The 26,838-nt window shown below is 51.6% G+C and overlaps 2 protein-coding genes across 6 annotated transcripts in view; one reads left to right on the top strand and one right to left on the bottom strand.

Moving 5' to 3' along the window:
• EVC (EvC ciliary complex subunit 1) overlaps positions 1 to 11,085 on the bottom strand; it is a 66,090-nt gene extending 55,005 nt beyond the window's left edge. For both annotated transcript variants that reach the window (XM_077878670.1, XM_077878671.1), the window contains exons 1-3: positions 10,912 to 11,085; positions 7,408 to 7,530; positions 1,599 to 1,682 (exon numbers count right to left, since the gene is read on the bottom strand). In XM_077878670.1, coding sequence (XP_077734796.1) covers positions 1,599 to 1,682; positions 7,408 to 7,530; positions 10,912 to 11,085 — 381 coding nt within the window. The remainder of the gene's footprint in view (positions 1 to 1,598; positions 1,683 to 7,407; positions 7,531 to 10,911) is intronic.
• Positions 11,086 to 13,678: 2,593 nt separating this feature from the next.
• EVC2 (EvC ciliary complex subunit 2) overlaps positions 13,679 to 26,838 on the top strand; it is a 126,213-nt gene continuing 113,053 nt past the window's right edge. For 3 of the 4 annotated variants that reach the window (XM_077878655.1, XM_077878644.1, XM_077878664.1), the window contains exons 1-3: positions 13,679 to 13,953; positions 20,691 to 20,745; positions 24,420 to 24,586. In XM_077878655.1, the coding sequence (XP_077734781.1) occupies positions 13,750 to 13,953; positions 20,691 to 20,745; positions 24,420 to 24,586 (426 nt within the window). In that variant the 5' untranslated portion in view covers positions 13,679 to 13,749. The remainder of the gene's footprint in view (positions 13,954 to 20,690; positions 20,746 to 24,419; positions 24,587 to 26,838) is intronic. The other variant, XM_077878636.1, reaches the window with a different exon arrangement.

Raw genomic sequence — 26,838 nt, 5'->3', positions numbered from 1 at the left:
CCCCACACACTACCATGCCCACGCGAGGTCACAGCCTAGCGCCTGCCACATCTGGAAGGCTCAAGAAACATCAGCTGCCACCTCCATCCAGCCTGTCCTGCCGTTCCAGGATACGCCTGCCCAAGTAGTACTCAGCTGGCTGCCAGCTCTAAGCCTTCCCTGGCATTTCAAACTTCTGGGCCTTTTGAGACTCTGGTCCCCTTGCCTGAAACAGCCCTCACTCACTGTCCACCGGGCTAAAGCTTCTCTCCCTCCAGACAGACCCAGAGCCTTCCCTCCCTTGTAGCTGGGCCCAGCCCACTGGCAGCTCCATGGGCCTCTGGTTATTTCTATCTTGCCCGTTCTCACACATCATCCCACAACCTCTGCCCAGACCGTGAGGGCATCCAGGGTGAGGACGATGCTGTCCTGACCACTGGATAATCTCCAGTGCCCACCAGGAGCCTGCCTGGCAAGGGGTGTGGATAAGGAATAATATACTCAGTCTGGTGGTTTTGTCCCTTCAACTACCCACCAGATCGCTAAATGAATGGAGCGGTCCCCAGTACATGTTCCCAGGAACCGTTCCAGTTACTGTTCCCCATAATAAGGGTTCCACAGAAAAATTCATTTGGGAAAGTCTGTGTTAAGCAAGTTGAAATAATTTCTTTGGTGCAGGACTTTGCAGAGCCTGGCTCCGGTGCCTTCAGAAGCAAATGATAATTGAAAAAACTGAATGAACACTGAGTGCTCGGATGTCACACACCATTCTAAACCCTATGTCTATTATCCCCTTTGACCCTCAAAGACCTGGGGGAGGCAGGAGAGCCCATCACCTCCATTTCCAGATGAAGAAATGGAGGCTGAGTCAGGAAATGGCCCACAGAATATGGTGGAGATGGGAATTAGAACAGAGTCTGCGTGACTCCAGAGCCTGTCCTCTCGATGGCCAGGAGGAGTGGACTGCACATCCCTCAAGTACCGGACCAGGGACTCTTTCCTTCATGGAGAGTCTCACAGGCCAACGGCTCCTCAAAGCACCATGGGATCTACTGCTGTCTGCAGAACTCCTGATCATAGGAATGAATTCCCGGCTTCAGGGGGAAGACCCACAGCCAGGTGACCTCTGGCAGGTCATTAGCCTCCCTGGGCCTCAATTTCCTTATGCGTAATGAGGCAATGACAGGGTGATTTACCTGATGTAAAATGCCCAACACCTGAGAAATGCCTAGCACTGTGCCAGCCTCGCAGGATGTGTTCAGTAAGGTGGAAGGGGGGTCGGTGAATGAGGAGCAATGCTAATAACCGTGTCAGTGCTGGTATTTGTATTCGTCTAGAACAGAAGGACACAGCCCAACTGTGCTGTCACCTGGGGTTCTGGGAATACCTTGCTATACCCTGTCCCATAAAATACCTTTTATGACAACGCTGTCATAAAGTGGATTCATCCTAAAGTCTTGCTCCATCAGGAAGCCTCAAAGTTATCCCTATTAAAATGACTTGCTGTAAAACCCTCAGGCAGAACCAAAAATCACACACTTAATCTGCCCACTCGTACCCCAATCTCTAGGAACAGTATTAAATGATTGTATTTCTAAGATGGAGCTGAGGACTCTTACCCGGAACTTCTGATTGATGGGATAGATGACTTTTGCCTTCAGTGCAAATGCTGTGATGTTACTGTTGAAAGATGGCTCATATTCCTGGGAAGAAAGAACAAATGGCATGGGGTCCTTTCTGTAAAATGAAGGATACACCACTAAGAGTTACCAAAATGCCACATCCATTTGTAACATTGGCCTCAGGAAGGGACCATAACAGGCACATTTAGGTCCAAGGTACTCACTTGCTAGATGGATGGGTGAATGAGTGGAGGGATAGAGGGTGGGAGGGGTAGATGGATGGAGAGGAAAATGGATGGATAGATGAGTGGATAGGTAGATGGAGAGGTGGATGTATGATAGATGGACAGATGGACAAATGGGTAGATGGATGGATGGATGAATGAATGAATGGATGGATGGATGGGAGGATGATGGAATGGTGGATGAATGAATGGATGGGTGGATGGTTGGATAGCACATTATTTAATTCCAAGTCTCCAGCTTTGGAAGAAATAAGTAATTAAATAGCATGACAATAATTAATGAGTTCTTCTAAAAATTGCGAACCACTTTAGTGGAAAAAAGGAAACACAGAATAGTTTTAGCATTGCCAAAGGCGTGAACACTTCCGCAAGGCAATACTCATTCACACAAGACCCTGGATCAGACCCTTAAAGGAAAAGCAGTTGGGCAAGTCTTTTCACTTCTCTGAGCTTCAGTCTTTCCAGACAGAAAACAGGCACCATATCTGCCCCCAGACCGCGTAAAGCACCAAGCAGAGTAGCTGGAACAGAAGAGAAGCAAAACAATGGGCAGCTCAAAGGAATGGTAGGAAGGAGCCTCCTCTGACCACAGCTGGACAGACTTATTCACAACTGCTCTACATCCCATCCTTCCTGTATCTCTCTTGCCATGGCCGCCCCTGCACTTTGCCAGGTGGGTGTTGAATGAATGTTCTGAGAACAACCTGCAAGTGATGATGGCAAACAGGCAGGCAAGTCAGGAACCTGGCACTCCAGAACACAGGAAATCCCTCATCGGTTCTGAGCAAACTGATGGGTGAAAACTGTGCCCACATATACTTCAACACTTTCAACCACACCTTTCTGAAGAAAGAGCTCCACCACAAATGGCTATTTCCAGTTGCCAACTTGGCATAAGATAACCCATCATGGGGGACTACAGAAGGATTTATTGCTTCCTCCTCATGCAGGCATTGAAGCAGCACCTGACAGAGCCAGCAGTGTGGCCCAGGGACATCTCCAGAGCGGGTTTCACCACAATGCCCTTCTGAACAGGACATGGACGCCACATGGCTAAGGCTGGGTCTTGTCATTTCCTTCTGTACTTTATGACTCACAAAAACGGACCTAGATGTCAAGAATGGGGCAGACCACCAACATGTGCCACCTCCTTCCACTTCTGAGGGCTCCATCACAGAGGCTACTGTCTCCATTTCCCAAGAGGGGACAGGTGACACAGACCAGTTAAGCCATGAGCCCAAGGTCACACAGCTCACAAATGCCAGAACTGGGATCTGAGCTCAGATTCCCTGGCTCCAGAGTCCCTCCTCTTTAGCTGACACCTTTCTGTCTCCTTCAGATTGTGCAAATAAGAACGGGGGTGAGAGCAAGGAAGTTAAATGGGGAGTAGGTGTTTGGTTGAGAAGACTCCTGGACTGGCCATACCATGCTCCTGAGAACACAGGTCAGATCCAGTGTCGCTCCTATACCCCAACCTTCCATGTAAAGTCAACCACAAATCCCACCAGCTTCAATTCCTAAATGTCACTCACACCCATCGTGCTGGACTAAGCCACCACACAGGGCTGCAGAGCCCCCAAGCTGGCTTCCATCTGTGCACTGAGTGCCTACTGTATGCTGGGCTCTTTCTGCACTCTTGTTCATGTAATCATCACACAACAGCCAGCTCAGGGAGATCCATATGATTTCCATCCTATTTCAGGGAACAAGGCTCAGAAGTTAACATTTTCCAATTTGTTCTCTATATGGCAACCGGATGGTCTTTGAAACATGAAATCCCCATAACGGCCAGCTTCAAACCCTTCTTGGCTTCGCTGTGACCCAAGGGAGCAGAACATGGCCTGTCCCAACCCCCAGCACCTAGTTCTAATCTCTGCTTGAAGCTGTGTGGGTACAAAAAGCAAAGGGTGGTGGTAAGACAAAAAGGTTGCCTTCAGAACAGGTTATATAATTTGTGAGATCCAATACAAAATGAAAAGGGGGGGTTGCATCTGATTAAAATATGATTAAGAATTTTGGGACATGGGGCACCTAGGTGGCTCAGTGGTTGAGTGCCTGCCTTTGGTTCAAGTTGTGATTCTGGGATTGAGTCCCCCATCAGGCTCCCCCTGGGAGCTTGCTTCTCCCTCTGCCTTAGTTTCTGACTCTCTCTCTCTCTGTCTCTCATGAATAAATAAGTTTAAAAAAGAAGATTTTCGGGACAGCAGAGTCCAGAAACCAGAGGTGGGGCCCTGACTGAGCATAGATCCTGTGCGGCTGTGCAGGTGGGACGCCTGGGATGCCAGCCCTGGTTGCTTTCCAGTGGAGACTCACCTGCTCGAGCAAAGCTAGGAAAGCAGAGGGCAATGTGTCTTGCTAAACTTCTTACAAACAGAGGTGAAGAGAGAGCATAGCATGGAAGGAGCAGAAAATGAGAGGAAGATGTGGTCTCTGCCCTCTAGGGGAGATAGAAAACAAAAACTGCACTTCATGTGGAAAACATAATTAGAAGAACAGGATGTAGATGCTGGGTCCACCTGGGATGTGTGGAAGCAGAACCCGGCCATGCACGTCAAAGCATGAGCCCAGCTGACACGGTACCGCAGTGTTATGAGGAGCCTGTGGGCGCGTATGCGTTTCCAGCCCGTCCACCTGCAGACTGCAAGCCAGTGAAGGACTGAGGACTGACACTATGATGGTCATGGTGTTTGTCAGGAAGAAGGACCTGGAAGCACTTGGCACATAGAATCTGCGAATGAATAGACTTCTGCTGTTCTTAGGTTTGTTTTTGTTTTTTTTTTTCCAGCTTTTCTTATTAAGTTCAGATGCCTTCCAAATTCTGATAATCTTCTCAACCGTAGCAATACAATTATATAGAAAATTGGTTGTAGTGCAAGTCTACAATGTAGAACTTCTTCAGCTGACTTGATGTATTTATTCAGAAAATTAGTGCAAGCATAATTGCAGGAAAAGAAAAGGCCTGTCACTAGTTGACACAGAGGTGTTCTTTCAGTGAGCGCACAGATGCGTCCACAGAGGAACCATCCCCTCTCCAACCGCCAGATGCCAGAGCAAAAGGACAGGGATGAAGAGAGCCAAGGCTGTGTCGTGGCACACTGAAGAGCCTTCTGGAACATTCTGTGTGCTTTCGACTGACGTGAGCTGTTTATCAAGATAAAGTTCATGCAAGGAGCGGTGTGAACCACGAATGCCTCAGTTTTCCGTGCATTTTGGGGCATCAGAGTTGGAGCTCAGCTCACCCTGTCCAAATCGGGCCTGGCCAACATTCCTTGACAATCTGGGTGTGCAGAAGGCAGGGCATTTTGGCAAGCAAGTCACTGGAACAGGCAGATCTTTAACTTAACTCTTGGCAATCATTAGCTTGGTCAGGGGCATCAGTTGGCATAGTTAAATGGTTAACAGGTAAAACATTACTAGGTAAACACACGAGTGGGCTGCTGGGGAAGCAGGACTCGGCTCCCCTGTGAGCACTGACGAACACTTGTCCTGTAGTTGGCCAACCTGTGGGTGACCCTGGGACAGCATCATTACTGTCACCGTGAAGCCAAGAAGCCAGAGGCTCAGATAGGTTGTCTCTCACCCAGCATCACATAGCAAACATCTGACAGGGCTGGGTTCCTGGGATCCAGGGGACAGCCGTGCCTCCCCACCCCAAGCCAGTGTCTTTTCACCATCTCCAGGGCCGCCCTCTGTGTGAGCGGGGTTGTGTCCATGCTTTACCATGTAAAGCATGCAATTTAGTAATTTCCGGTCTATTCCCAGATAAGTGCAGCTATTCCCACAATCAATTGTAGAAAACTTCTATCATCTCAGAAAGAAACCCCACACCTGTTAGCTGTCACCTCTATCTCTCCTCTATCATCCCTGCCCAAGCAAGCCCCAGTCTACTCCATCTCTGTAAATGCACCTGTTGCAAACATGCCACACGAATGCGATTCTATAATACGTGGCCTTTTGTAATCGGCTTCTTTGAGTTTGTGTGAGATGTTCAGGGTCCCTTCATGTGGTAGCATGTTTCAGGACTTCTTTCCTTTTTATGGTCAAAGAGTATTCCGTCAAATGGATAGAGCATGTTATGTTTAGCCACTCATCAGCTGATGGACATTTGAGTTTCCATGTTTTGGCTGAAGAGGGCTGTTAGGAACACAGTGTGCATGTTTATGTTTTTCTGTAGCTGTATGTTTCCAATGCTGTGAGCAGGGTTTTGATAACACAGGATAAAACGGACAGAAGGAGACAGATGAGAGAAAGAGAGACATCACACACCCACCTGCCACATGGACACACAGAGATGCCCATGGAGAGAGACACAAGAGAGAGAGAGAGATACACAGAGCCGCCCCAACACACACACATGCAGACACATAGCGGGAGACAGGCACTTAGGGACAGAAGCAGGGAGCACGAGCTGGATACATAGCACCTCCGTGCCAGGGGCTTGCTCCTGCTTCAGCTCCAGCTCCCATGAGGGCAGCCAATCTTTCCACCAGGCTGCGTAAGGGAAGCCTGCCTCCAGAATCCTCAAGAAGAGGATATAAATAAGATCTACCTCGTGGGGCCGCTGGGAGAGATGCAGGGGGTAATTCACATGAGTGTGCACATCACTCAAAAGTGACACATGTGAAAATGCCTGGCACTCAGTAAGTGCTAAAAAAATAAAATAAAACCTTTCCCAATTTCTCAGGAACCCTCTAGTGGTCTCTCTCTCTCTCTACCTGCCTAAATATCTATATTTACCTTTAGATAATTGAGGCTACTTGACCAGGATCCACGGTACTTTCTGGGGACCAGCAAGTGTCTACAAATAGCACACTTTTGGAAGAAATGCCCTTTCTCTCTCCACAGAGCTCACACACAGAGTGATGCCCTATGGGTGGGCTCAGGCTGGACAAGGTAGGGGCCAGTGAGGAAGGGACAAGGAGAATCCCACCTTTAACATGTCCATCAAGAGGCTCACAGCCTGCACTCCTGCATATTTACTTAACATTCATTTAGAATACATAAAATGAAACGGAAACAAGTAAACTTATACACAAACATTCGCAGAAGCCCTACTCAGCATAGCCAGACATGGGAAAGAACCTCCACTGTAATACCACAGTGGGCTGAGCAATTAAAAGGGATGGATTACTGATGAGTGCAACAACATGAGCAGTCTCAAAAGCAGTTTGTTGAGGCAAGGTCGGCACAAGAAAGTACACGTGAAATTCTAGAACAGTAAAACCACCATGGTGATGGGAATCACAGCAGTAGCTACTTCTGGAAGAGGCAAGGTGTGGGACCGGGGAGATGAGGGGAGGGTAAACCAGAAAGAGGCACTGGGAACTTTCTGGGGTGATGGAACATTCCAGATCAGGGTATTGGCTACCAGAGTGTATACGCTCATCAAACTATAAACTTAAAATTTGTGTATTTTGCCGTATGCAAATGTTACTGCAGAAAAGCAGCCTCTTGGGACAGGACATCTGTCAGAGGCTCATCTGGATGGCATCTGTGCTGCTAGGTGCGGCATATGACCCCCAACATGTGACACAGCAAAGAAACTCAAACGTGCAGCTTACGTCCACAGCCTCCTCCTTTGACATCTGTGCTTCTCTCCTCCTCCTCCTGGATGGGGAGCCGGTTTCCGACGGGTCCTGTATGTGAGACTCTAAATTCTTGAGCAGACTCTGAGTATCGTCTTTCTAAAATCCAAAGGTGGAGGTGGAGAAAACACAGGAAAGCTGGTCAGCCTTGCACCCCATGACTTGAGCCATCTACCCCCGACCCGACACATGCTCATCTCTGTGCCTCCACCTGGCCCTCCCTCTGTGTGCGGCCTCCTGCCTCTCACCCCCCTGGGGCCAGCTACACAGCCCTCGAGACCATCCAGAAGTCAGCTTCCTGAGAAGCCCCCCTGGCTCCCCGCCTCGGGATGTCCTCAGGACCTGGAGGTCATACTTGGATCAAAAGTCACTCCATTGTTTCTTCTGGGCTGGTGGCCCCGGGTAGCCTGATCTCGGGGCGGGGCGGGGGGGGGTGGTTACAGCTGAACACAGGAAATGGTACATAAATCTTAATTTTCTTGCTCTTTTCCATAATGCCATTGGATGACTTTAGGTACCCTTAAATTACAGAATGGTTTGTATCGGGAACCCTGATCTTTGTTATCGGTAGACTCTGTGTTTGTAAATTTGCTCACTTGCCGAAATGTATTTGTAACCCCAAAATCTACACTTGTGGTACTTTTGTGGTCACTCCTGAGCATGTGCAGAGTGGCGAAAATTTGAGCTGCTTGACGTCCAACGGAGAGTGAGCAAGGGCACGCCCTACCTTTCTGTGTCAGGTCTCGAATTGCAGACAAGTGTCCCTTCCATGTTCTGTTAATGCCATTATTTCCCCACATTTCTGTGTTTTCTGTTGCTAATGTGGTTATTTAAAACGAGCCCAAGGCATAGCGCTAAGTGATGTGTGGTGTTCCTAGGGCCAAAATAGCTGGCGTGCGCCTCATGGAAAAATGTGTGTGTGTGATAAGCTTCATTCAGGCACAAGGTAGGGCACTGTTGGCTGTGCATTCACTGTTAGTGCATCAACAATATGTATTACACAGGGTGTCTATAAACAGAAACACACACAAAACAAGGTTACGTATTGGCCAGCTGTGTTTCCCCTAGGAGCAATGATTTGGCATTTGCGAGTTCTCTGTTTTCCATGACTTTGTAGATCATAATGATACCAGAGACCCTGATGAAGCCCCTCTTATGGCTGCTCATGGATATAATCTTTACACTGATGAAATACCGCCTTTTGTCATCCAGTTAGTCAGCAACTGTTACAAAGCAACACTAAGTGTCAAGGTTTATTCCAGTCACTGGGAATGGAATAACAAAATAAACAAAGCCCCCACCTTTGTGGAGTTTACATTCCACTGACAGAAGAGAGATGTAAGTAAACACGTAGTAAGTCATGGGTGGTAAGTGCTATAGAAAAAAAAAGATGTAGGACAGGAGAATAGATGGCAATGGGAGGGGAAGGCCTCTTGGGCAAGATGGTATTTGAGAAGAAATGTGAAGGAAGTGAGAGAGCAAGCCTCTCAGATATGTCAGGGACAAGCTTTCCATGAGAGGGCACAGCAAGTGCAAAGGCCCTGTGGCAGGAGCACACACAGCATGTCCAGGGAAGAAGCCCTTGTGGCTGTACCAGTCTGGGGTGCAGTGGAGAGGGGCAGATGATGATATTAAGGATTTAAGCAGCATTGTTTGTTTAGCAGTTATACCTGGTCAGTATATGGGTTCTGCAGGGAAGTACCCAATCAGATCATCCTATAAGAAGGACTCCAAAAGATAAACCTCATCCACCTCACAGGGGAGCATCATTATTTCAGTACCCTTCTACTCTCTGAGGACACAGTGAGAAGTCTGCAGCCTGGAAGTGGGCCCTCACCGGAATCCAGCCGTACTAACACCTGTTTTTGGCTTCCAGAACTGTGAGAAGAAGTTTCTGTTGTTTCTATGTCACACAGCTTATGGTATTTTTCTTATAGCGGTCTGAACAGACCAAGACGGATACCACCACCTACCTCACCAGGTGGCAGCTGACTAAATGCTATGATTCAGGCATTCCGACACACTGGGGTTGAAATCCAGCCCCTCTATTTATTCATCACGTGACCCTGGACCAAGAACAATGTTGGGGAGCTCTGACCTCCGTACCTGGAAAGTGAGGATAATGACAGCTTCCCCCACTCACAGATTTGTTGTGGGAATACAGAACCAAAAGCCCACAAACCCTCAGTGCACCCAAGAAAGGTCTTGCACGTATTACTTCCCTCTTCACACAAGAAGCCAGTGTCTCACAATGTCCTTCAATCATCAGTGGGATGGGACAACCTCACACGGACCTGCAACCATCTTGCACTATACTACTTTCATGCAACCTTCATCACGCCTTTCCAGCAAAACACTCCCCCGAAATCAGCGGCAATAAAAAAGAGCCCTGCTGGACTTGCCTCCTTCTTGCATGGGCCAGGAATCCAAGGAAAAAAGAGCAAACACCTCATCTCAGATCCTACCAGACTTTATCTCTCAACAAGATCAAAGGAGCAAAGACCCAAGAAAGTGATCACACCACGACTGCTGTATGCCTGCCATCTCCACACAGCATCCAATTCCGTCACAAGGGTCACGGGAAGCATCCATGAATCCCCCCTTCTGTGACCACTGACACCCATGGAGAATGCAGTGACTTTGGGCTGAGCCATACATCTGTCACTTTGGCAAGTCACTGAACCGCACTGTGCCTCAGTTTCCTCAAATGCAAAATGGGGTCATCAACAGAACAAACTCACAAAGCTGTTCTGGGGATTAATGAGATAATTCAGGTAGAGGGTCCAGCTCAATGAGCTGCACACAGTCTGCAACCCCCAAGTGCTAGCATTATGGGCGCTATTCTTTCCCGTCACCCAACTCACCAGGTTGTGCTATGATTACAAGTTCACTTGAGTGCCACCATTTCCTGGAGGCTGTGAACCTCCAGCAGCAAGAGCAGGCCCGAGGACCGTGGACCCGAGGACCCGAGGACCGTGTGCGGCTGGCACACTGGTCGCACTTTCACGGCAGGGATGGATGAGCGAATGAAGGCGTGAATGCACGCCAGTGTGGCAGCTGGGGCTGGAGAGCCTAGCGAGGTAGCTCCCGGGGCAGGCAAGCAGCAGATGGACAGGGGTGGGGATCCCAGCCCTCCTGTCCACCTCGCCCGGCCGGGCCCCTGGGCCAGCGGCGAGTCCAGGCCCTTCAGGCTGCAGATGAGGAGCCTGGGGCCTCGGAGGGCTTTCGAGGCTTCTGTGGCCGCGCACAGCGGAGTCGCACGGAGCGGCCACTTCCCGGGGACCCCAGGCCGGTGCGCTCCTGTCGCTGCGCTGCTCCCCCTCTGCACTGGGTCTGCAGCCCCTTCCTGGGCCAGAAGGGAAGCGGGGCAGGAGCCGGTGCGCCCAGCGCCAGCGAGGTCGCTGCAGCGCCGACGGGGCGCTGGAGACCCGCGCGCGCGCCCCTGACGCCCGCCCCCCGCCGCCCCCGGCCCGGACCCACCTGGCGCCGCGGGCGCGGCCGGGAGGCGCGGCGGCCCAGCCAGAGCCCGAGGCCCAGGCCGAGCGCGGCGCCCAGCAGCACGGCGGGGGCCAGCAGCGCGGGCGCCGGCCACCCCGCGTCCCGGCCCAGCGGCAGCCGCGCGTCGCTCTCGCAGGCCGCCGCGCCCCGGGCCATCGGGGGCGCTCAGGCGGCGGCCCGGCCGCATCGTCCCCGCCGCCGCGCGCCGCCCCGGCCCGCCGTCCCGGCCGCCGTCCCCGCCAGCTCGGCGCCAGCGGGCCCGCGGCCACGAGCAGACGAGCGGCGGAGGAGCAGCACGGCCGACGGCCCCGGCCAGCGCGCTCTCCCCCCTCCCGCCCCGTCCCCTGCCCCGCGCCGCCCCGCCCCGCCCCGCCCCGCCCCGCCGGAGGGAGGAGCCTGCGCCGTCCGCCCGGAGCCTGGAGGCGCCCCCGCCCGGGCGGGCCCTCGCACTGAGCAAGCCTGGCGAGGCGCGCTCTCCGCCCGCCCCGACCTCCCGAGGAGTCTCCTGGCCTCCAGGCTTCCCCCGAGGGAAGGGGGGGCCCGCCACTGGGAGGTCCCTAGGGTAAGTGCATTGAGCGTTTAGCTTGTGCTACGCATGTAGCCCGCTGAGGTCACTAACTTTCTCCAACAGCCCTCTTAGACGGGTTCTAATCTCTGCCCATCCTCCGGGTGAGGAAGCTCTGGGTCGGAGCGGCCAAGTGACCTCCTGAGGGTCCGACTCCTGTCCTGCTCCAACCTGCACCACAGTCCGCCACCACCTCTGAACTTGTTAGCCTGAAGCCTCCTCTTTTAATCCCATTCTTCCATGGAGAGTCAACCCTTTCTTCTATGATGCTACGTAGAGAGATGGTTACACGCAGCCCCCGCCAGGAAGGAGACATTGCGTGGTTCAGCCCCGTTCGCTCAGCCTTTACAGAGCACCTGCTCATGGAGCCAGCACGGGCCAGCAACGAGCCAGACAAGGTCCTGATATTGAGGATCTCGTGGCTGTGCGGGGAGATAAGCAACCAGGTGAATTCAGCATCTGTTCTCTCCTTGAGCAAACACTACTGAGCAGCTACGGGATGCTAGCTCTGGTCCTGCGTGTCCTGGGGATATGGCAGTGAACACACACACTTATACTCACACACAACTTTGGGGCTTAATTCCCCATGACTGCCAAGGCAGGAGTACCACAGGGATCCACCTCAACGGAAAAGGGCCTTTTGTATCTTTAATCTGGATGTTCGGCTTAAGTTTCTAGTTTTTAAATCATCACCTCATCAACCTTCTGGGTGGGCAAGACAGGGCCTATTATCCAGACTTAATTTTTATAGAAGAAGAAATGGACAGCGAGAGAAGAGAAGTTGCTCATTCAAGGTCTGGCAACTAGGAAATGAAACAGGTGTATGAACAGCTGTGTCTGGTTGGCTGCAGGGCTCACACCCTCTGCTACACAGGGCTGTTTAATGCTTCCTTCAAAGCATCTCCAAGGCTTCTGGGAATGTGTATGGGATAATAGCCTGAAGCTCTTGCTTTTTACACTATTTCTTTGGATACTCAGAATGTAGTGTTTTTTGCATTTTACTTCATTGTAAAGTTGTTTGTATATTAAAATCATCCTTTGAATGACCCATGTCAAATAGAACTGACACTCCAGCAATATGCTAGCATCTAGCCTTTGACCTTGTCTCACTCCTGGCACTCTGCCAGGTACCCCCAGAGCAGTGTACCTCTTGTGGGAAGCCTGGCTAATACATTTTCAGAGTCTCAAACCTCACTGCCTTGTCCATGTTGAGGGAGGGAGGGCCTGTCCTTGGAGGGGTTGGGGGTGAAGGAACTCACAGATGCCAGGCTTCCTGGCCTGAGCCTGCATGACCAGGTGCCCTGCAGAAGAGGAGCCTTCTCCTCAAGGAGAGGTCGCTGACGACTCAGGGGACGCAGAGGGAAGCAGAGAGAAGCAGAGAAACTGCTCTCCCTGGTCCTCTCCCAGGATCTGTCTCCCCACCTCCTTGCCTCCCTTGGCAAGGCACAACCCTATCCCCATGAGAGTCCAAGGAGTTTGCTCAGCTGCTGAGCCCTGGCTCCAGACGCCAAATCCCCTCTGGTTCCCTGGAGACATCCCAGAGTGGCTGGCCTGACAATCTGCCTGCCCTGGAAGTTGGTGGGTACCTGGCCAGGTGCAGGGGCTGATCCACAGCAAGCGCTCAGGCAGCAGGAGGCGAAAGTGGCTGAACTAAATCCAATAGGAAGTGAGAGTGGCCTTTCCCTCTGGCTCCTGATCGGCCAGGCTCCCTCCCAGCCCACCCGTGCTGACCTGTCCCCTCCCGGCTCTCCAGCACACAAGGCTCTCTGCCTCTCGGAACGCTTCTCGGTTCTCTAATAAGGGGCTGGAGGGTCTGGAGCAGCCTCCGGGTTCAGCCCGGTGTGTGCGTGCGTCAGGGAAGGCTTCCTGGAGGAGGTGGTTCTGCGCTGAGAACTCGGGCAGGCATCCGTGGAGGAGCGCTTGGAATCCCTGAGCTCTTTGGGAGCAAAGGAGTGACGCGATCTGCTTCGGATCTGGGTGGAGCTGAGGCTCCCGGGCGGGGCGCGAGCAAACCCCAGTGGCGCGGCCGCGCTCCCTCCCTCTCACGCCGGTCCCCTCCCCGCCCCCTCCCCGCCCCCTCCCCGCTCCCTCCCCGCCGCCTCCCCGCCCTCCAGCCGCAGATGCCCGAGTCCGTTCCAGAAAACTTTCCGGGGCGGCTCGCACTGAGCATGCTCCGCGGCGGGGCGGGCCTGGGGTCCGGAAGCTCCGGAGGCTCCGGCGCGCCCGCCGCTGCGGGGTCCCAGGTGCCGAGGGCGATGGGCTCGGGGGGCGCCGCGGGGCGGGCCACGTGGGTGCTGGCCGGGGGCCTCCTGGCGGCCGCCCTGGCGCTGCCCGCAGGGCCCGGGGCCCCAGGAGGCGGGTTCCCCGCGGGCCCGGGGCTCCTCGAGCGCCCCCTGGGCCGGCAGCGCCCCCCGGACCCCCCAGCGGCTGCCGGTGCGGGGCCCCAGCGGACCGCGCAGGTAAGGAAGGCCGCCCCACCTCCTCCTGTGGCACTGGAGTCGCCGCTTCGTCTACACCCGCGGCGGCGGGGAGGCCCCTTCGAGTGAGGGAGATTGGGGGGGGGGGTGGGCAGGGTCGGAGCGGGATGCTTCGGGTGTACCTCAGTGCGTGGCGCGCAGGCCCGCAGCGCCCCAGGGAAGGTGGAGCCCCACGCGGGGCTGTGACCTGTGCAGGGCGAGTCGGTTCTCTTCTTGTGCCTCCGATTCCTGGGCCCTAAGCCTTTGCAGCTTCTACCCCACAGGTGGGTGCTCTACCCCGCAGGTGGGTGGAGGCTCGGCGCCTTCCTGGAGGCATCGTGCCTGCAGAGGTGAGCACATCCCCGAGTGTAAGCGGTTTGTTGGAAGAACAGTTGGGATTATTGGCTGGAGTTTTACTGACAGCCCCATCTTGGTCGCTGAATTTATCCACTTCCCATCAGTCCCTCCCTCTGTGGCCCTAAATTTGGGGAGGCACAGAGCCCTGGCTGTCTCCCTAGATTCCTCCAAAGCTGGCCACCAGTTTTTCTGGACCCCCGAGATTCATCCTCACCCCTTAGCCTCTGGCCTTTGGTGACCACTTCTTCTGGTTCTCCTCCACCCTCTAATTTGTGTTCTCCATCACCCATTTCCCCCCATGGCTGGTGTCCTGGATGGGTGATCTGCCTACGGGTGTACCGGTGACCACTTCCCTTCCCAGTCCGCACCCCCTCCCACCGACCCCTGGCAGAGCTAGGATTCTGTTCTTAGGCCTGCGCTGTTCAGTGGCCTCTCCCCTCATTCACTGCCTTGGGGTCCTCGCTGTCCTTCCCCAGGGCCCAGCTCCTCTGATCCTGTTGGGTTCTCTACCTGCAGGCCCCAAGGTGCTTGCTACACTTGCTACACGTTTTAAATCTGTAAATCTCTTAAAGGAGATTCTTTTCATTTTCTATTATTAGGTTTTCACTGAAGAAGACTAAGTAATAACACTATGTCAATTTACTGAGCTTTAAATTACACATTTCAAGAGCTTGATGGCCACATGTGTTAGAGGCTGCTATATTGGACAGCCCAGACTATGGAACATCCTCACCGTGGTGGAAAGTTCTATCAGAAGTTTGTTGGAAGGAGAGAAAGCCCGTGAAGGGTTGAGTGGACAAGAGGTTCTGAGTCATCCATTCACTTCCAGTGCTCATGGACGGCTTTCCAGGTGCCAGGCTCAGTTCTGGGTGCCCGGGATATAAGAGAACAAGACAGCCTCTCTTCTTAAGACATCAGCATTCTTAGGGCAGGAGAAGGAAACTAGACAGTGGTGATTTAGGGTGCAGAGAGACATAGAGTGGACTGGGAGAGATGGGGATGCGCACTCTCTAGTCGAGTGGCCAGGGAGATTCCTCTGAGGAGGTGATGGGTGAGCCGTGCCCTGAGTGGAATGAGAAGGGCAAGGTCATGTCCAGGAGAAGCGCTTTCCTAAGTGCTGTGATAGTGAGGCCAGAGGTCAAGTGTGCTTGGTGTCGTCCAGGACCAGCAAGGAGGCCTGGGGGCTGCCAGAGCAAGGACAGGGGTGGAATAGGTGAGGCCAGAAGGGTGAGGAGGGGCCAGATCAGGAAAGGCCCTGTGGCTTTTGCTCAGGATCCCGGCTCTTATTCTGAATAAGATGGAAGCCATGTGGGTTTTGAGCCAGAAAGCAACATACTGTGGCTCACCTTTTTAAAGCACCCCGGTGGTAGGGGTGAGGATAAAGGACAAGGGCAGAAGTGTCAGCAAGAGAGGAGACGGGTGGGAGACCGGGCCAAGACGGAGGAGTACTGGACCAGGGTGGTTGTTAACGGTGGGCTGCTAGCTGTGGGGTTTCTGATGTATTTCGAAGGTGAAGCCAGTGGGATTTGCTGGGATTGGCTATGAATTGACAGAGAGAAAGAGAGGAGTCAAGGGGAAGCCAAGGCTTTCAGCCTGAGCAAGTGGAAGAATAGGGACACCAGTGGCTAATACGCTGAAGCCTCACGGGGCCATTGGGATTTCTGCTCTGGTCTTGCTGAGTTTGACCAGGTGGCTGTGTACAGTAGAGCGTGGGGCGAGCAAGTCTGGATTTGGGTGAGGGATCGGAGCTGGAGCTTTACACCGGGTGGCAGTCAGCGTAGGAGTGGCTGAGCTCACCTGGGGAGTGAGTATGGCTCAGGGAGATGGAAGCCTGAGGGCAGAGCCCAGAGCCCATGGCCAGGAAGGAGGAGATGAGAACAAGCAGCAGGTATGACAGGAAGGGAACCCAGACTGTGACCCAGAGGCCTGGGGAGGAGAAGGCCCAGCGTGGGCAGACTAATGCCCCCCGAAGCCATCTGCATCCCAATCCCCAGAACCAGTGAATGTGTCAGGTTACCTGGCCAAGGGGAATTAACATCCAAGGTGGAATTCCAGTTGCTAGTCGGTGGACCTTAAAGGAGTGAGCTTTTCATGGATTATCTGGGTGGTCCCGATGTAATCACAAGGGGCCAGGAGTGTAGAAGAGAGGGTGGAAGAAGGTCACAGTGATGTGGGATGAGGATGCTGCTCTTGACGTTGTGTGCAGGGAGGATGGAGACTTGGCCATTGAACAGGGCCTTGCAGAGGTCATGGTGACCTTGACAGGGGGCTGCTGTTTTGGAGAGAGGGATAACCAGGGAGGGGAAGGCCCGGCATTGAAAGGGGCCATGGACTGACACCTGAGCATGGTCTCTGTGAGAGCAGGCTGCTTCACTTGGCCGAGGGGCCCCCAGAGAGGCACCCCCGGGCTGGCGACACCCAGAAACCAGGGAGACCTCTGAGAGTATGGCAAAGGGCCCCTGGCACCTGGGGCTATCAAAGGCCTTTGTGGATTGTTTGCTCCTTTGGAACCTGCCCCTGCCTCTCGCATGGTGGAAATGTTTGTTGGGAAGGAGACCACCAGCCCTCTGCGAGGTCAGGGACCACATCTGCTTTGCTCACCTGGTGGTGTGGAGCCTGCCATACAGCAAATGCAAGTTGAAAGGGTGGCTGGGAAATTCCAGAGGGCAGGCCGTGTACAGACGTGCAGTTGTGTGGGTGTGGGGTGCACCTTGGAGCCACCGAGCACTCCAGAGACCTCACAAATACATATTGTGTGAGTTAACCGGCTTTCTTTTTTAGAAGAGTTTTGGATTTTAGAAAAATTGAGCACATAGGACAGAAGGTTCCCATGCATCTGCCTCAGTTCCCACATACAGTTTTCCCTCTTACTGACTTTTCTTTTTTTTTTAGATTTTATTTATTTATTTATTTGACAGAGAGAGAAAGAGAATGAGCTCACAAAGGAGGGGGAGCAGCAGGCGGAGGGAGAGGGACAAGCAGACTCCCCGCTGAGCAGGGAGCCCGAAGCAGGACTCAATCCCAGGACCCTGGGATCATGACCTGAGCCCAAGGCAGAAGCTTAACTGACCAAGCCACCCAGGTGGCCCCCTTCCCTGCCCCCCCTTACTAACTTCTTACACTAGGATGGTACATTTGTGGCAGTTAATCACTCAGATTGATAGATTATTGTTAAAGGCCATAGTGTATTCAGACTTCTTAGCTTGTTTTTGTTTTTGTTTTTAACCTAATGCCCTTTATCTGTTCTAGGAGTGCATCCGGGGCACGCAGTTACTTTTGGTCTTCATACCTCGTACCTCACACCCTTTAGGCTCCTCTTGGAGCTTCAGACTTTATTTCTGATGAACTTCGCAGTTTTGCAGAGCCTGTCGGGTGCTTCATTGGCTGCCGCATCTCAGGGTTTGCCTGGGTGCATCCTCTCATCATGGTTCATAGCTGTTGGCCTTGACCATGGCCTCCTGGCTGGAGTGGTGGTGGCCGGGTTTCTCCACTGGGAAATACCCCCTTTTCCCTGTTTCTGTGCTATGCTTCTTAGGAGGAGGGCACAGCCTGGCTCTGTGCTGTTATCATGAGATTTTTCTCCTGCCAGATGGCAGCAGAGACTACTCTTGAGGAAGAGGTGCCTCTTTCTGCCTTGTGGAAGGCACTTTCTGGACGTGGTGGCCCTGCTGGCCACACGCTGCTGTGTAAGAAGACTTGGGTCCCCTCACATTAGGTATGAGGGGCTGGGAAGACCTGCAAAGCAGCTCCGAGGCATGGATCCTGCTGCCCGGTCTGTGTTACTTTGGTGTGATGCAGAGACGTGTGCTTCTGCTTGGAAGAGATGAAAGAGCACAGGGGGCATGGAGAGACCGGAGACTCTCCCTGCCCTGCCCGTGGGGACACCACTCCCCTCCTCAAGGCCACCAAGGCTGACACTTCAGTATATCTTTCTAGATTTTTCAACATAATATATGGTCATGGCATATTAAGTCGTGTGCTGTTAATCATATAATTATTCATTGAATATGTAATTAATATGAACTGTTTTATTAAACATCACGTATACTTTGTATGTTAAACATAGAAATGGATATGTTTAGATAAATAGGCATACAAGTAAAAATTACTATATATAAATAAATATATCTTTAAATGAATATGTAAACACAATTAGTAGATACACAATAGACTTAAAGGATAAAAATCCATTTTTATTAAGTGGGATCATATAGTTTTGCAACCTAGTGATTTCACTTGAATCTTAATGTTTTTACTAGGTCAACATAGATCTTTATTTATTGGTTCCATTTATTCATGTTTGCAATGCTGATAAAACACACATCACCTAAAAACTGACCATTTTAAACATCGTTAAGTATATGGTTCAGTGACATTAAGCGCGTTCACACTGTTGTGGAGCCACCACGAACCTCCGTCTCCAGAACTCTTTGTCTCAGCAAAGCTAGAACTCTGTGCAGGTGAAACACTACCTCCCCCAGTCCCCCTCCTGCGGCCCCCCTTCCCCGGTCCCCTCCCCTAGCAGCACCACCACCCTTCTTTCTGTCTCTGTGGATCATTTGTCTTTTTGTGGCTGGCTTATTTCCCCGAGCACGATGTCATCAGGGTTTGTCCGTGTGGTAGCAGGTGTCAGAATGTCCTTCCTTTGAGGCTGAAGAACTTTCCTTCGTCTGGATGAACTGTATTTTGCTTCTCCACTGTTCTGTCCATCTGTGGACACTTGGGCTGCTTCCACATCTTGACTCTTGTGACTCATGGTGATGTGATACCTCATTGTGATCCCACTTTCAGCCCTTTAGGGTGTGCCCCTATGTGTTGTATTGCTTAAAATGGGTTTTTTTGGTGATGAGTCTGGTGTGGACATGGAATAGGAAAAGCATGGGAAAGAGGAGGGGGCTGCTTGCACAGGTTCTGGAGGAGGGAAGCACGCTGCTCGGGGGCCACATGGGCAGAGGGAGAGAGGATCCTTGGGCAAGTGTCTCTGCAAGGATCCAGGGAAGAAGGGGTTTCACTGGTGATTTGAGTACCATGAGGTCACGGGATGGCAGGAGGGAGGCAGGAAGAGCTCGGGGCTGGGTCTCATGCAAGGCTGGCCAGGTCTGGCTTCTTCTCTGCCTTCTCTGCCTGTGTCCTCACCTGTCCCTGCATTTCCCATCTCTTTGTCCCTCCATGAGTGGATGTCATATTCCAGCCCTGTGGACCGGCCTCTTCCTTGTAGCCGGGAAAGCTGGTGTATGTCATCCCAGGAGAGCTGCTTCAGCCTGGGGTCTCTACAGAGTGAGTCTGAAACACACGGCTCTCAGTGGCCAAGGGCCCGGGCTTGTGTGACCACAAGCAAAGGATATAGGGAAAGCCTTCCAAGTGGGCAGAGACAGTGGCCGCACAGTTTCCTCTCAACCCCATGCTCTCCTGCCCAAGTGAGGGCTCTCCCAGCCATAGGAACTAGCTGGGGCCAGAATGTCCCACTCAGCTCTTGTGGTCTTCACTGCCTGCACATATCCTTTCTCACTCCATTATGTGCAAACCAGCACATCCAGAGCTGGGCTGCGTGCGTTCAACGCTGGTTGTGGGACCTACAGGGAGTTATCTAGTTATCTGTGTGTGGGGATCTTACTGTAAAGAGAGAATGATATTTCCCTGGCTTATCATAAAGACTATTCATATATTAGAGTGCACAGCAGGGGACCCAGCTCATTTAGAGGGCTCCAGCCAGGGCAGGTTTTTTTTTTTTTTTTTTAATAATTATTATTATTGTATTATTTTCTAGTAGAAAGATCTGGGCCTTTCTGGAAGCTGCTATTTTACAAAGGTGGGCTGGGAGAGTTGGCCCAGCCCCATTTGGACATGTGTCATCACTGAGCAAAGTGAAGCAAGCTGGGAGGAGGCTTTGGGGTCTTCACTTTTTTAGATGAGGGTCTGAGACTCAGGCTGAGAGACTTGGCCAAGGACACACAGCAAGGGAATGGTTCCACCCACAACCTAGTTCTCTGGACTCCTTATCTGGTATTTTATGAGTCACTCCATAGGAACTTGCAATAGGAACTGGGGAATTCAGAGGCTGGGGGTTCAACCAGTGTCACAGGGTTAGAAAGAAGCTGAGCTGGGATTCGAACTCAAGTCTGAGAACATGAAGTTTTGACCACACAGTGCTGCCTTCCCGGACAGCTTCCCAAATGCAGTTACGACCAAGTTGCTGGCCATTGTGGGAAAGAGGAGGTAATCCTGTATTCTTGGTGGGGATGGTCCACCTAGAAAAATTAATTTCAGATTTCTGGATAAAAGCGCAACTAACTCATCTCTGTGTGAACCATTTACGAGAAGACTTTCAATCACTTCTTAGGAGCATTTCTTCATTAGTGACTTTTGCCTTCTGAATTTTTTAGGACTTACCCCGTTTGATTTGGCGCAGTGTGGAAAGCTCTCGCTTTAAAACTGAAGGTAAGTTTTTCTTCTGCTTGGTTTTTCGTTGCTTTGACTGCAAAGGAAAATTGGACCCTAAAGCCAAAACCCTCCTGCCTCCACCTCCTTCACACTCCACTGCTCTGCCTCCCTTGGGCAAATATGACCTATCATCCTGGGACCCTACAGAGCAAGGGCAGTGTGTTGCCCCTCCAGCAGCTGGCTGGAGCTGTAGTGTGCGGAACAGGATTCCCAGTAAGGTGGCCTGTCCCTATTCTTCCCCGAAGGAGTCTGATGAATACAGAATGTGCAAAGACTACAGAATGAGTTTCCTGCGGCTGTTTTCACAAATCACAAACTTTGTGGCTTAAAACAATGCAGACTTAACTCTCTTAGTGTTCTGGAGGGCAGAAGTGTGGAACCCATATAGCTGGGCTGAAGTCAAGGTGTGGGCAAGGCCGCACTCGCTCCGAGGCTCTGGGGAGAATGTTTGCTGCTTTTCCAGCATCCGTGGCTGCGCTCCTCACCTTCCTTGGATCCCGGCCCCTTCCTCCATCCTGGAGCCAGCAGGCCAGCGTCTTGCCTCAGTGGTCAGGTGGCCGCCTTCTCTTCTGCCTGTCGGCGCCCCCTCTGCCTCCGTCTCATAGGGACACCTGGGATTACATTTCCCACCCCCCTAGATAATCCAGGCGATTTCCTCCGATCAACAACCTTAGTGTAATCACGTTTGGGAAGCCCTTGTTGTGTACAAGGTGACATATTTACTGGTTCCCTGGACTGGCGTCTGTGATCACTCAGCCGATCAACCAGGTGATGGAAATTGAGCTGAAACTCACCTACGAAAAACAGAACTTGCTCATCTTACACCTGAGCCACTAGGCGTGGGCACTGCTGGCTCCAGGGGCTCGGCCTGCCGGGGCTACATCTTTCTTTTTCCATCTCAGCCCTGCTCTCCTGTGGTTCCCTCATTCCTGGGAGCCTTTGGGAGCAGTAGAGGAAGACTTCCCAGTAGCTTGGCAGGAGTTCTAGGGAAGACCGGTGGGCTCGGCCTGAGGCCTCTCCCTGTCCCCAAGCCTGTCACTGGGGCTGGGGGAAGGAGTATTCTGGGTTCTGTGCCTCATTCTGCCTCTTGGGGACCGGGATGGGCTGGGGTCCAGGCTGGCCCGCTTGTCTGCAGAGGTGGAGCAGGATGCTTACTGAGTAGAGGAGGCGCTGCAAAACCATCTTTCCACCCAGAGTCCACTTGGCACAGACTGTGAATACACCTTCCTCAAAGATCCTGATTTATACCAGGGATAGACAGATCTCACTTACTTGGAGAATTAAAAAGTGTTTCCTTTGTCTTTTGTTACTCTCTGCACACTTTATATTTTACAAAATCCAGTATTTTCTTTTGAGTAAAATAGGTTGAGGTGATCTTACTGCATTCATAGAGACCTTTTATTCATTCAGTAGCCAAACTCGTTGGTGAAAGGGAGCCCAATGTGCTACTCTGTGACTGCATTAAGAGCAGGGGACAGGCATTAGGGCCACTAGGAGGGACTTCAGGGAGGGCTTCCTGGAGGAGGTACTCCTCACAGAGTCCTGAGAACTGAGTTTAGCAGGGCAAAGGGGATGGAAGGAGAGGCTTCCAGGCACATGGCAACCAGAGGCAGGAGAATGAGGGTGTAGCCAAAGAACTGCACAGATGGTACACATGGGCCCTTGTGCTGATGGCAGGAATGGACCGATGATATGCTGCGTGGTTATAGTCACTTCGTAGCATGAATTTCTTCTGTACTGTCAACACCTGCCCTCATTTGAGTCTTCCTTAGAGCCCGTGGCCAGGCCTTTTGAGGACCGGGGGCCATAAACAGGTCACCAGAGATAAAACCTGGTGTGGCCTTATGGTTTTATGTCTAGCAAGTCTGCTGAGAAAGCATGTGTCACATAGGCTGAGGGGCCAGGCAAGGGTCCAGAGATGGGCGTCCCGTCTCCTTGGCACCCGTGTAATTTACTCAATATGTTCCTGAGTTAGCAGCCGGCCTGGGAAGGCGCCCACTTGCTTCCATGGAGAGTCCCCGTGTGCTCACCTTTATTCCCGGTCCGACGTCATGACCTGGCTCAACCACAGACACTAATCCAAAGACAGGATACTAATTTTATCCAGTTCTCATCTTTTTTTCTTTTTTTTTCCCCCAAGTTTTTGTTTCTTCCAACCTTGATTTTAAAATTATGAGTTTTCAAAAGCATTTCTGGTATGTTATGGTATCAATACACCATAACAAAGACTGAACAATGAAGTCGTTCTTTTTTTTTTTTTAAGATTTATTTATTTATTTATTTATAAGTCAATCGGAGAAGGACAAACATTATATGGTCTCATTCATTTGGGGAATATAAAAAATAATGAAAGGGAATAAAGGGGAAAGGAGAGAAAATGAGTGGGAAATATCAGAGAGGGAGACAGAACATGAGAGACTCCTAACTCTGGGAAACGAACAAGGGGTGGTGGAAGGGGAGGAGGGCGGGGGGTGGGGGTGACTGGGTGATGGGCACTGAAGAGGGCGCTTGATGGGATGAGCACTGGGTGTTATGCTATATGTTGGCAAATTGAATTCCAATAAAAAATATATGTATATATAAAATTAACAACTGAGGGAACACTTGTGCTTAAAAACAAAAATGATTTTATTTATTTATTCATGAGAGACACATAGAGATAGGCAGAGACATAGGCAGAGGGAAAAGCAGGCTCCCTGTGGGGAGCCCGATGCAGGACTCGATCCCAGGACCCCCGGAATCATGCCCTGTCGCCAATAAAATCATTCTTAATTAAATTACGGTGTGCATCTGGATAGAAGGTAAATGTTTAAAAACATACAACTGTACAGTCCAAGTCATTTGAAACATTTGAATTTCTGGCTGCGAGCACTGAGAACTCCTCAGCATGTTCACGTGTGGCCTGACATCTTTACTCCTGCGGCAGCCCTGTCTCAGGGATATTTTAGCCACGTTCCCGAGTGAGGGAACCTGAGGCTCAGAATGTCTGGGGCTACATAGACCGTCAGCACCCACTCCTGACAGCCCTGCCAGTACGGTTTCGGTGTTAACCCACGGTGCTTATGATTTTTTGACATATATTGACATAGAGCAAATTCTAGAGGGAGCCGTTCCCATTGGGTGGCTCTACAGGCACTGTGTCTGGCAGTGGACCCATCCTCCTCATAGGAGCCATCAGGACACTCACCCAGGGCCCATTCTGCTTGAGACAGTTCGTCAGAAGGACCCAGTGGAGGGAGACCTATTTTTCTGTCCTGTTGGGTTAGGGAAACTGAGGCACTGGGAGATTAGATGACTTGCCCAAGGACCCACCTAGTGGCAGAGTCAGGATTTGAACCCAGCACCATCTGATGCCCTGTGTGTAGGAATCACCCAGGTGGTCTGATTTAGTGTATCGGAGAGGGGGTCCAGTAAAGTGCCTTTTAGCCCACACCCACAAAGAGCAGCGCACACTTTGAGAAGCCCTCTCCTTAAGGCTCCCTAGCCTCCCACCACGTGAGCATGTCACATCTTTCTGGCAAAGAGATGATAGGTCCTTTGTTCATTTATTCCTTCACTTCGTTATTTTCAGCAAACACCTCGTGGGGGCCTTCTGCGTACATGCAACCTGCCTCCCGCGTTCACCCTGATGTCTTACTGCCTTCCTGCAACATGTTTTTGCTGTTTTGTAGGGGGAGCACCCCTTGGAAGGAAATTCAGCAGGAAAAGTGGAGTCTTTAGCCCACTCCCAACTTCTGCAGTGTCCAGTGGGCCAGAGACTCAATCCATGGTTGCTTTTACTCCCTCGTGGCCCAAGAAGACTTTGTTTAAAAGAGAGTCTCCTATAACACACCACCTGGTAAGTGACACGTTTGGTACTTTAACAGAATTCTCAGAAGTTGGAAAGAAACCGGTGTGGGGCCAACTGTGTATACCATGCCACAGGCTTTGATTCAGAAGAGCCTGTTCCTTCTCTTGTGCAAAGTACAGCTATTATTCTAAAGAGCTTTCTCTTCTGTATGACATCTAGTATTTAAGATGGACAGGAGGTGTGAACCTGAGCAGTGGGCTGCTGGTTCTGAAGCAGGGCTCTGGGTTCTTTTTATTATTATTTTTAAAGATTTTAATTTATTTATTCATGAGAGACACACACACACACACACACACAGACAGACAGACAGAGGGAGAAGCAGGCTCCCTGCAGGGAGCCCGAAGTGAGGTACCATCCCAGGACCTTGGGATCACGACCTGAGCCAAAGGCAGATGCTCAACCACTGAGCCACCCAGGCGTCCCAGGGCTCTGGGTTCTGGTCCACCTGGCCCCATGTGCTGCCAGCGGTCATAAACATGCTGTGGCTGACAGCAACGGGGAGCGCTGACCAAGTATTTCCTCTGAGCCAGGTGCTGGGCTTAACACTTGATTTGCATGATCTCAGGAGGCCTCAGTACAGATTCCCGCAACAGGTATGATTTTTATTTCCATTTTGCAGACAGGGACCAGGTTAGAGAGATGGCCAAATGTGTTGAGAGTCCTGCAGGTGAGGCGGCAGAGCCAGGATGCCAAGCCCCTGCCCTTTGCTGTGGCTCGACGTCCTGCTCTTGCGTTCCGTTCTGTTTTATGTGTTGGCATCATGTAGAGCTGGCTTTCACTTACAATTTCGTGACCTAAGATGGTGTGAGAGCCACTGAGCGCGGCCAGCAGGCTGCTGTGGCCACGAGCCCCTGCTTGACTGCCTACTGAGTGGTTGCATTAGTTTCTTAGAGCTGCTATAACAAGGAACCACCAACTTGGTGGCTTAAAAGAGTGAGATCCATTTTATCACGGGTCTGGAGGCTAGGAGTCCAAAATTAGGGTGTTGGCAGAGCCATGTACCCTCCAAAGACTCTCCAAAGGGGAGAATTTTTTCTTGTGTCTTCTACCTTCTGGTAACTTCCTTAGCTTATGGTCACATCATTTCAATCTCTGCATTGGGACTCTCCAGAGAAACAGACCCAATCAGAGTTATGTGTGTGTAGACAGAGAGGGAGGGAAAGATTTATTTTAGGGAATTGGCTCATGTGGTTGTGGGGCTGGCAAGTTCAAAATCTGCAGGACCAGCTGGAAACCCTGGGATGAGCTGATGCTACAGAATTCCTCTTCATCTCAGGAGGTCAGTCTTTTTTGGTTAAGGCCTCAGCTGATTGGGGGAGGCCCACCCACATCATGCAGGCTCATCTGCTTCACTCACAGTCCTTGGATCTCAGTGCTAATCTCATCCAACAGATGCCCTCACATTAGCATCCAGGTGTGTTTGGTTAAATATCTGGGTGTCTCAGCCAAACCTGCACATAAAGTTTACAATCACGCTCTTTCTATCTTCACATGGGCTTCTTGTGTGTTTGTCTTTTCCTTTTCCATCACTCATAAGGACATGTGTCATTGGATCCAGGGGTGACTGAAATCTAGAATGACCTCATCTTGAGATCCTTAGCTTAGGTATGTCTTCAGAGACCCCTTTTCCAAGTAAGATCACATTTGCTGGGTCCAGGGGTCAGGATGGGGACCTCTCCTTTTTGGGACCCACCATGCAGCTCTCCCCCTCCGCCCCCCACCCCCCCGCCCCATGATCACTCTTGGTCTTTGCAGTCCCCTGTGGCAAGGACAGGTGACTTGTGGCCTTTCCTATCACACTTGATGCTCTGTCACCCGTCCTGTGTGTATTTGCTCAAAAGCTGTGTTTAGTAATGCTCAGAAGAACAGAAAGCCAGGTGCCTGCACAAGGGCTCTTGGACTCAGGGTGCTGGCATGTCAAAGGCATTGGGGAGGTGGTGGCTGGAGAGCACACTGGGGTCCAGGGCCTGGGCACCAGGCTAATGCTGGTGTGATGCTGCATGCACATTGTCTACACTGTCCTAGGAACATGGCTTCCCTTCTCTGCTGCCTTATTTCTGTGCAATAAGAGGATCATGCTCTGGAGAGGGGATGTGTGGAAGAATCATAGTACATGGAGTCACACAGCCAGAGTAGAGTCCTAGCTTCCTGCCCGTGTGACTTTGGGCAAGTGAGTTAACCTTCCTGAGCCTTAAGTTTCCTTATCTGTAAAATGGGAGCAATAGAACCCACGTATGTAA

This window comes from Canis aureus, chromosome 2 (assembly GCF_053574225.1).
Source record: "Canis aureus isolate CA01 chromosome 2, VMU_Caureus_v.1.0, whole genome shotgun sequence".
NCBI lineage: Eukaryota > Metazoa > Chordata > Mammalia > Carnivora > Canidae > Canis > Canis aureus.
Note: the sequence above shows the minus strand (reverse complement) of the source record. Positions and strands in the feature narration are given on the sequence as shown.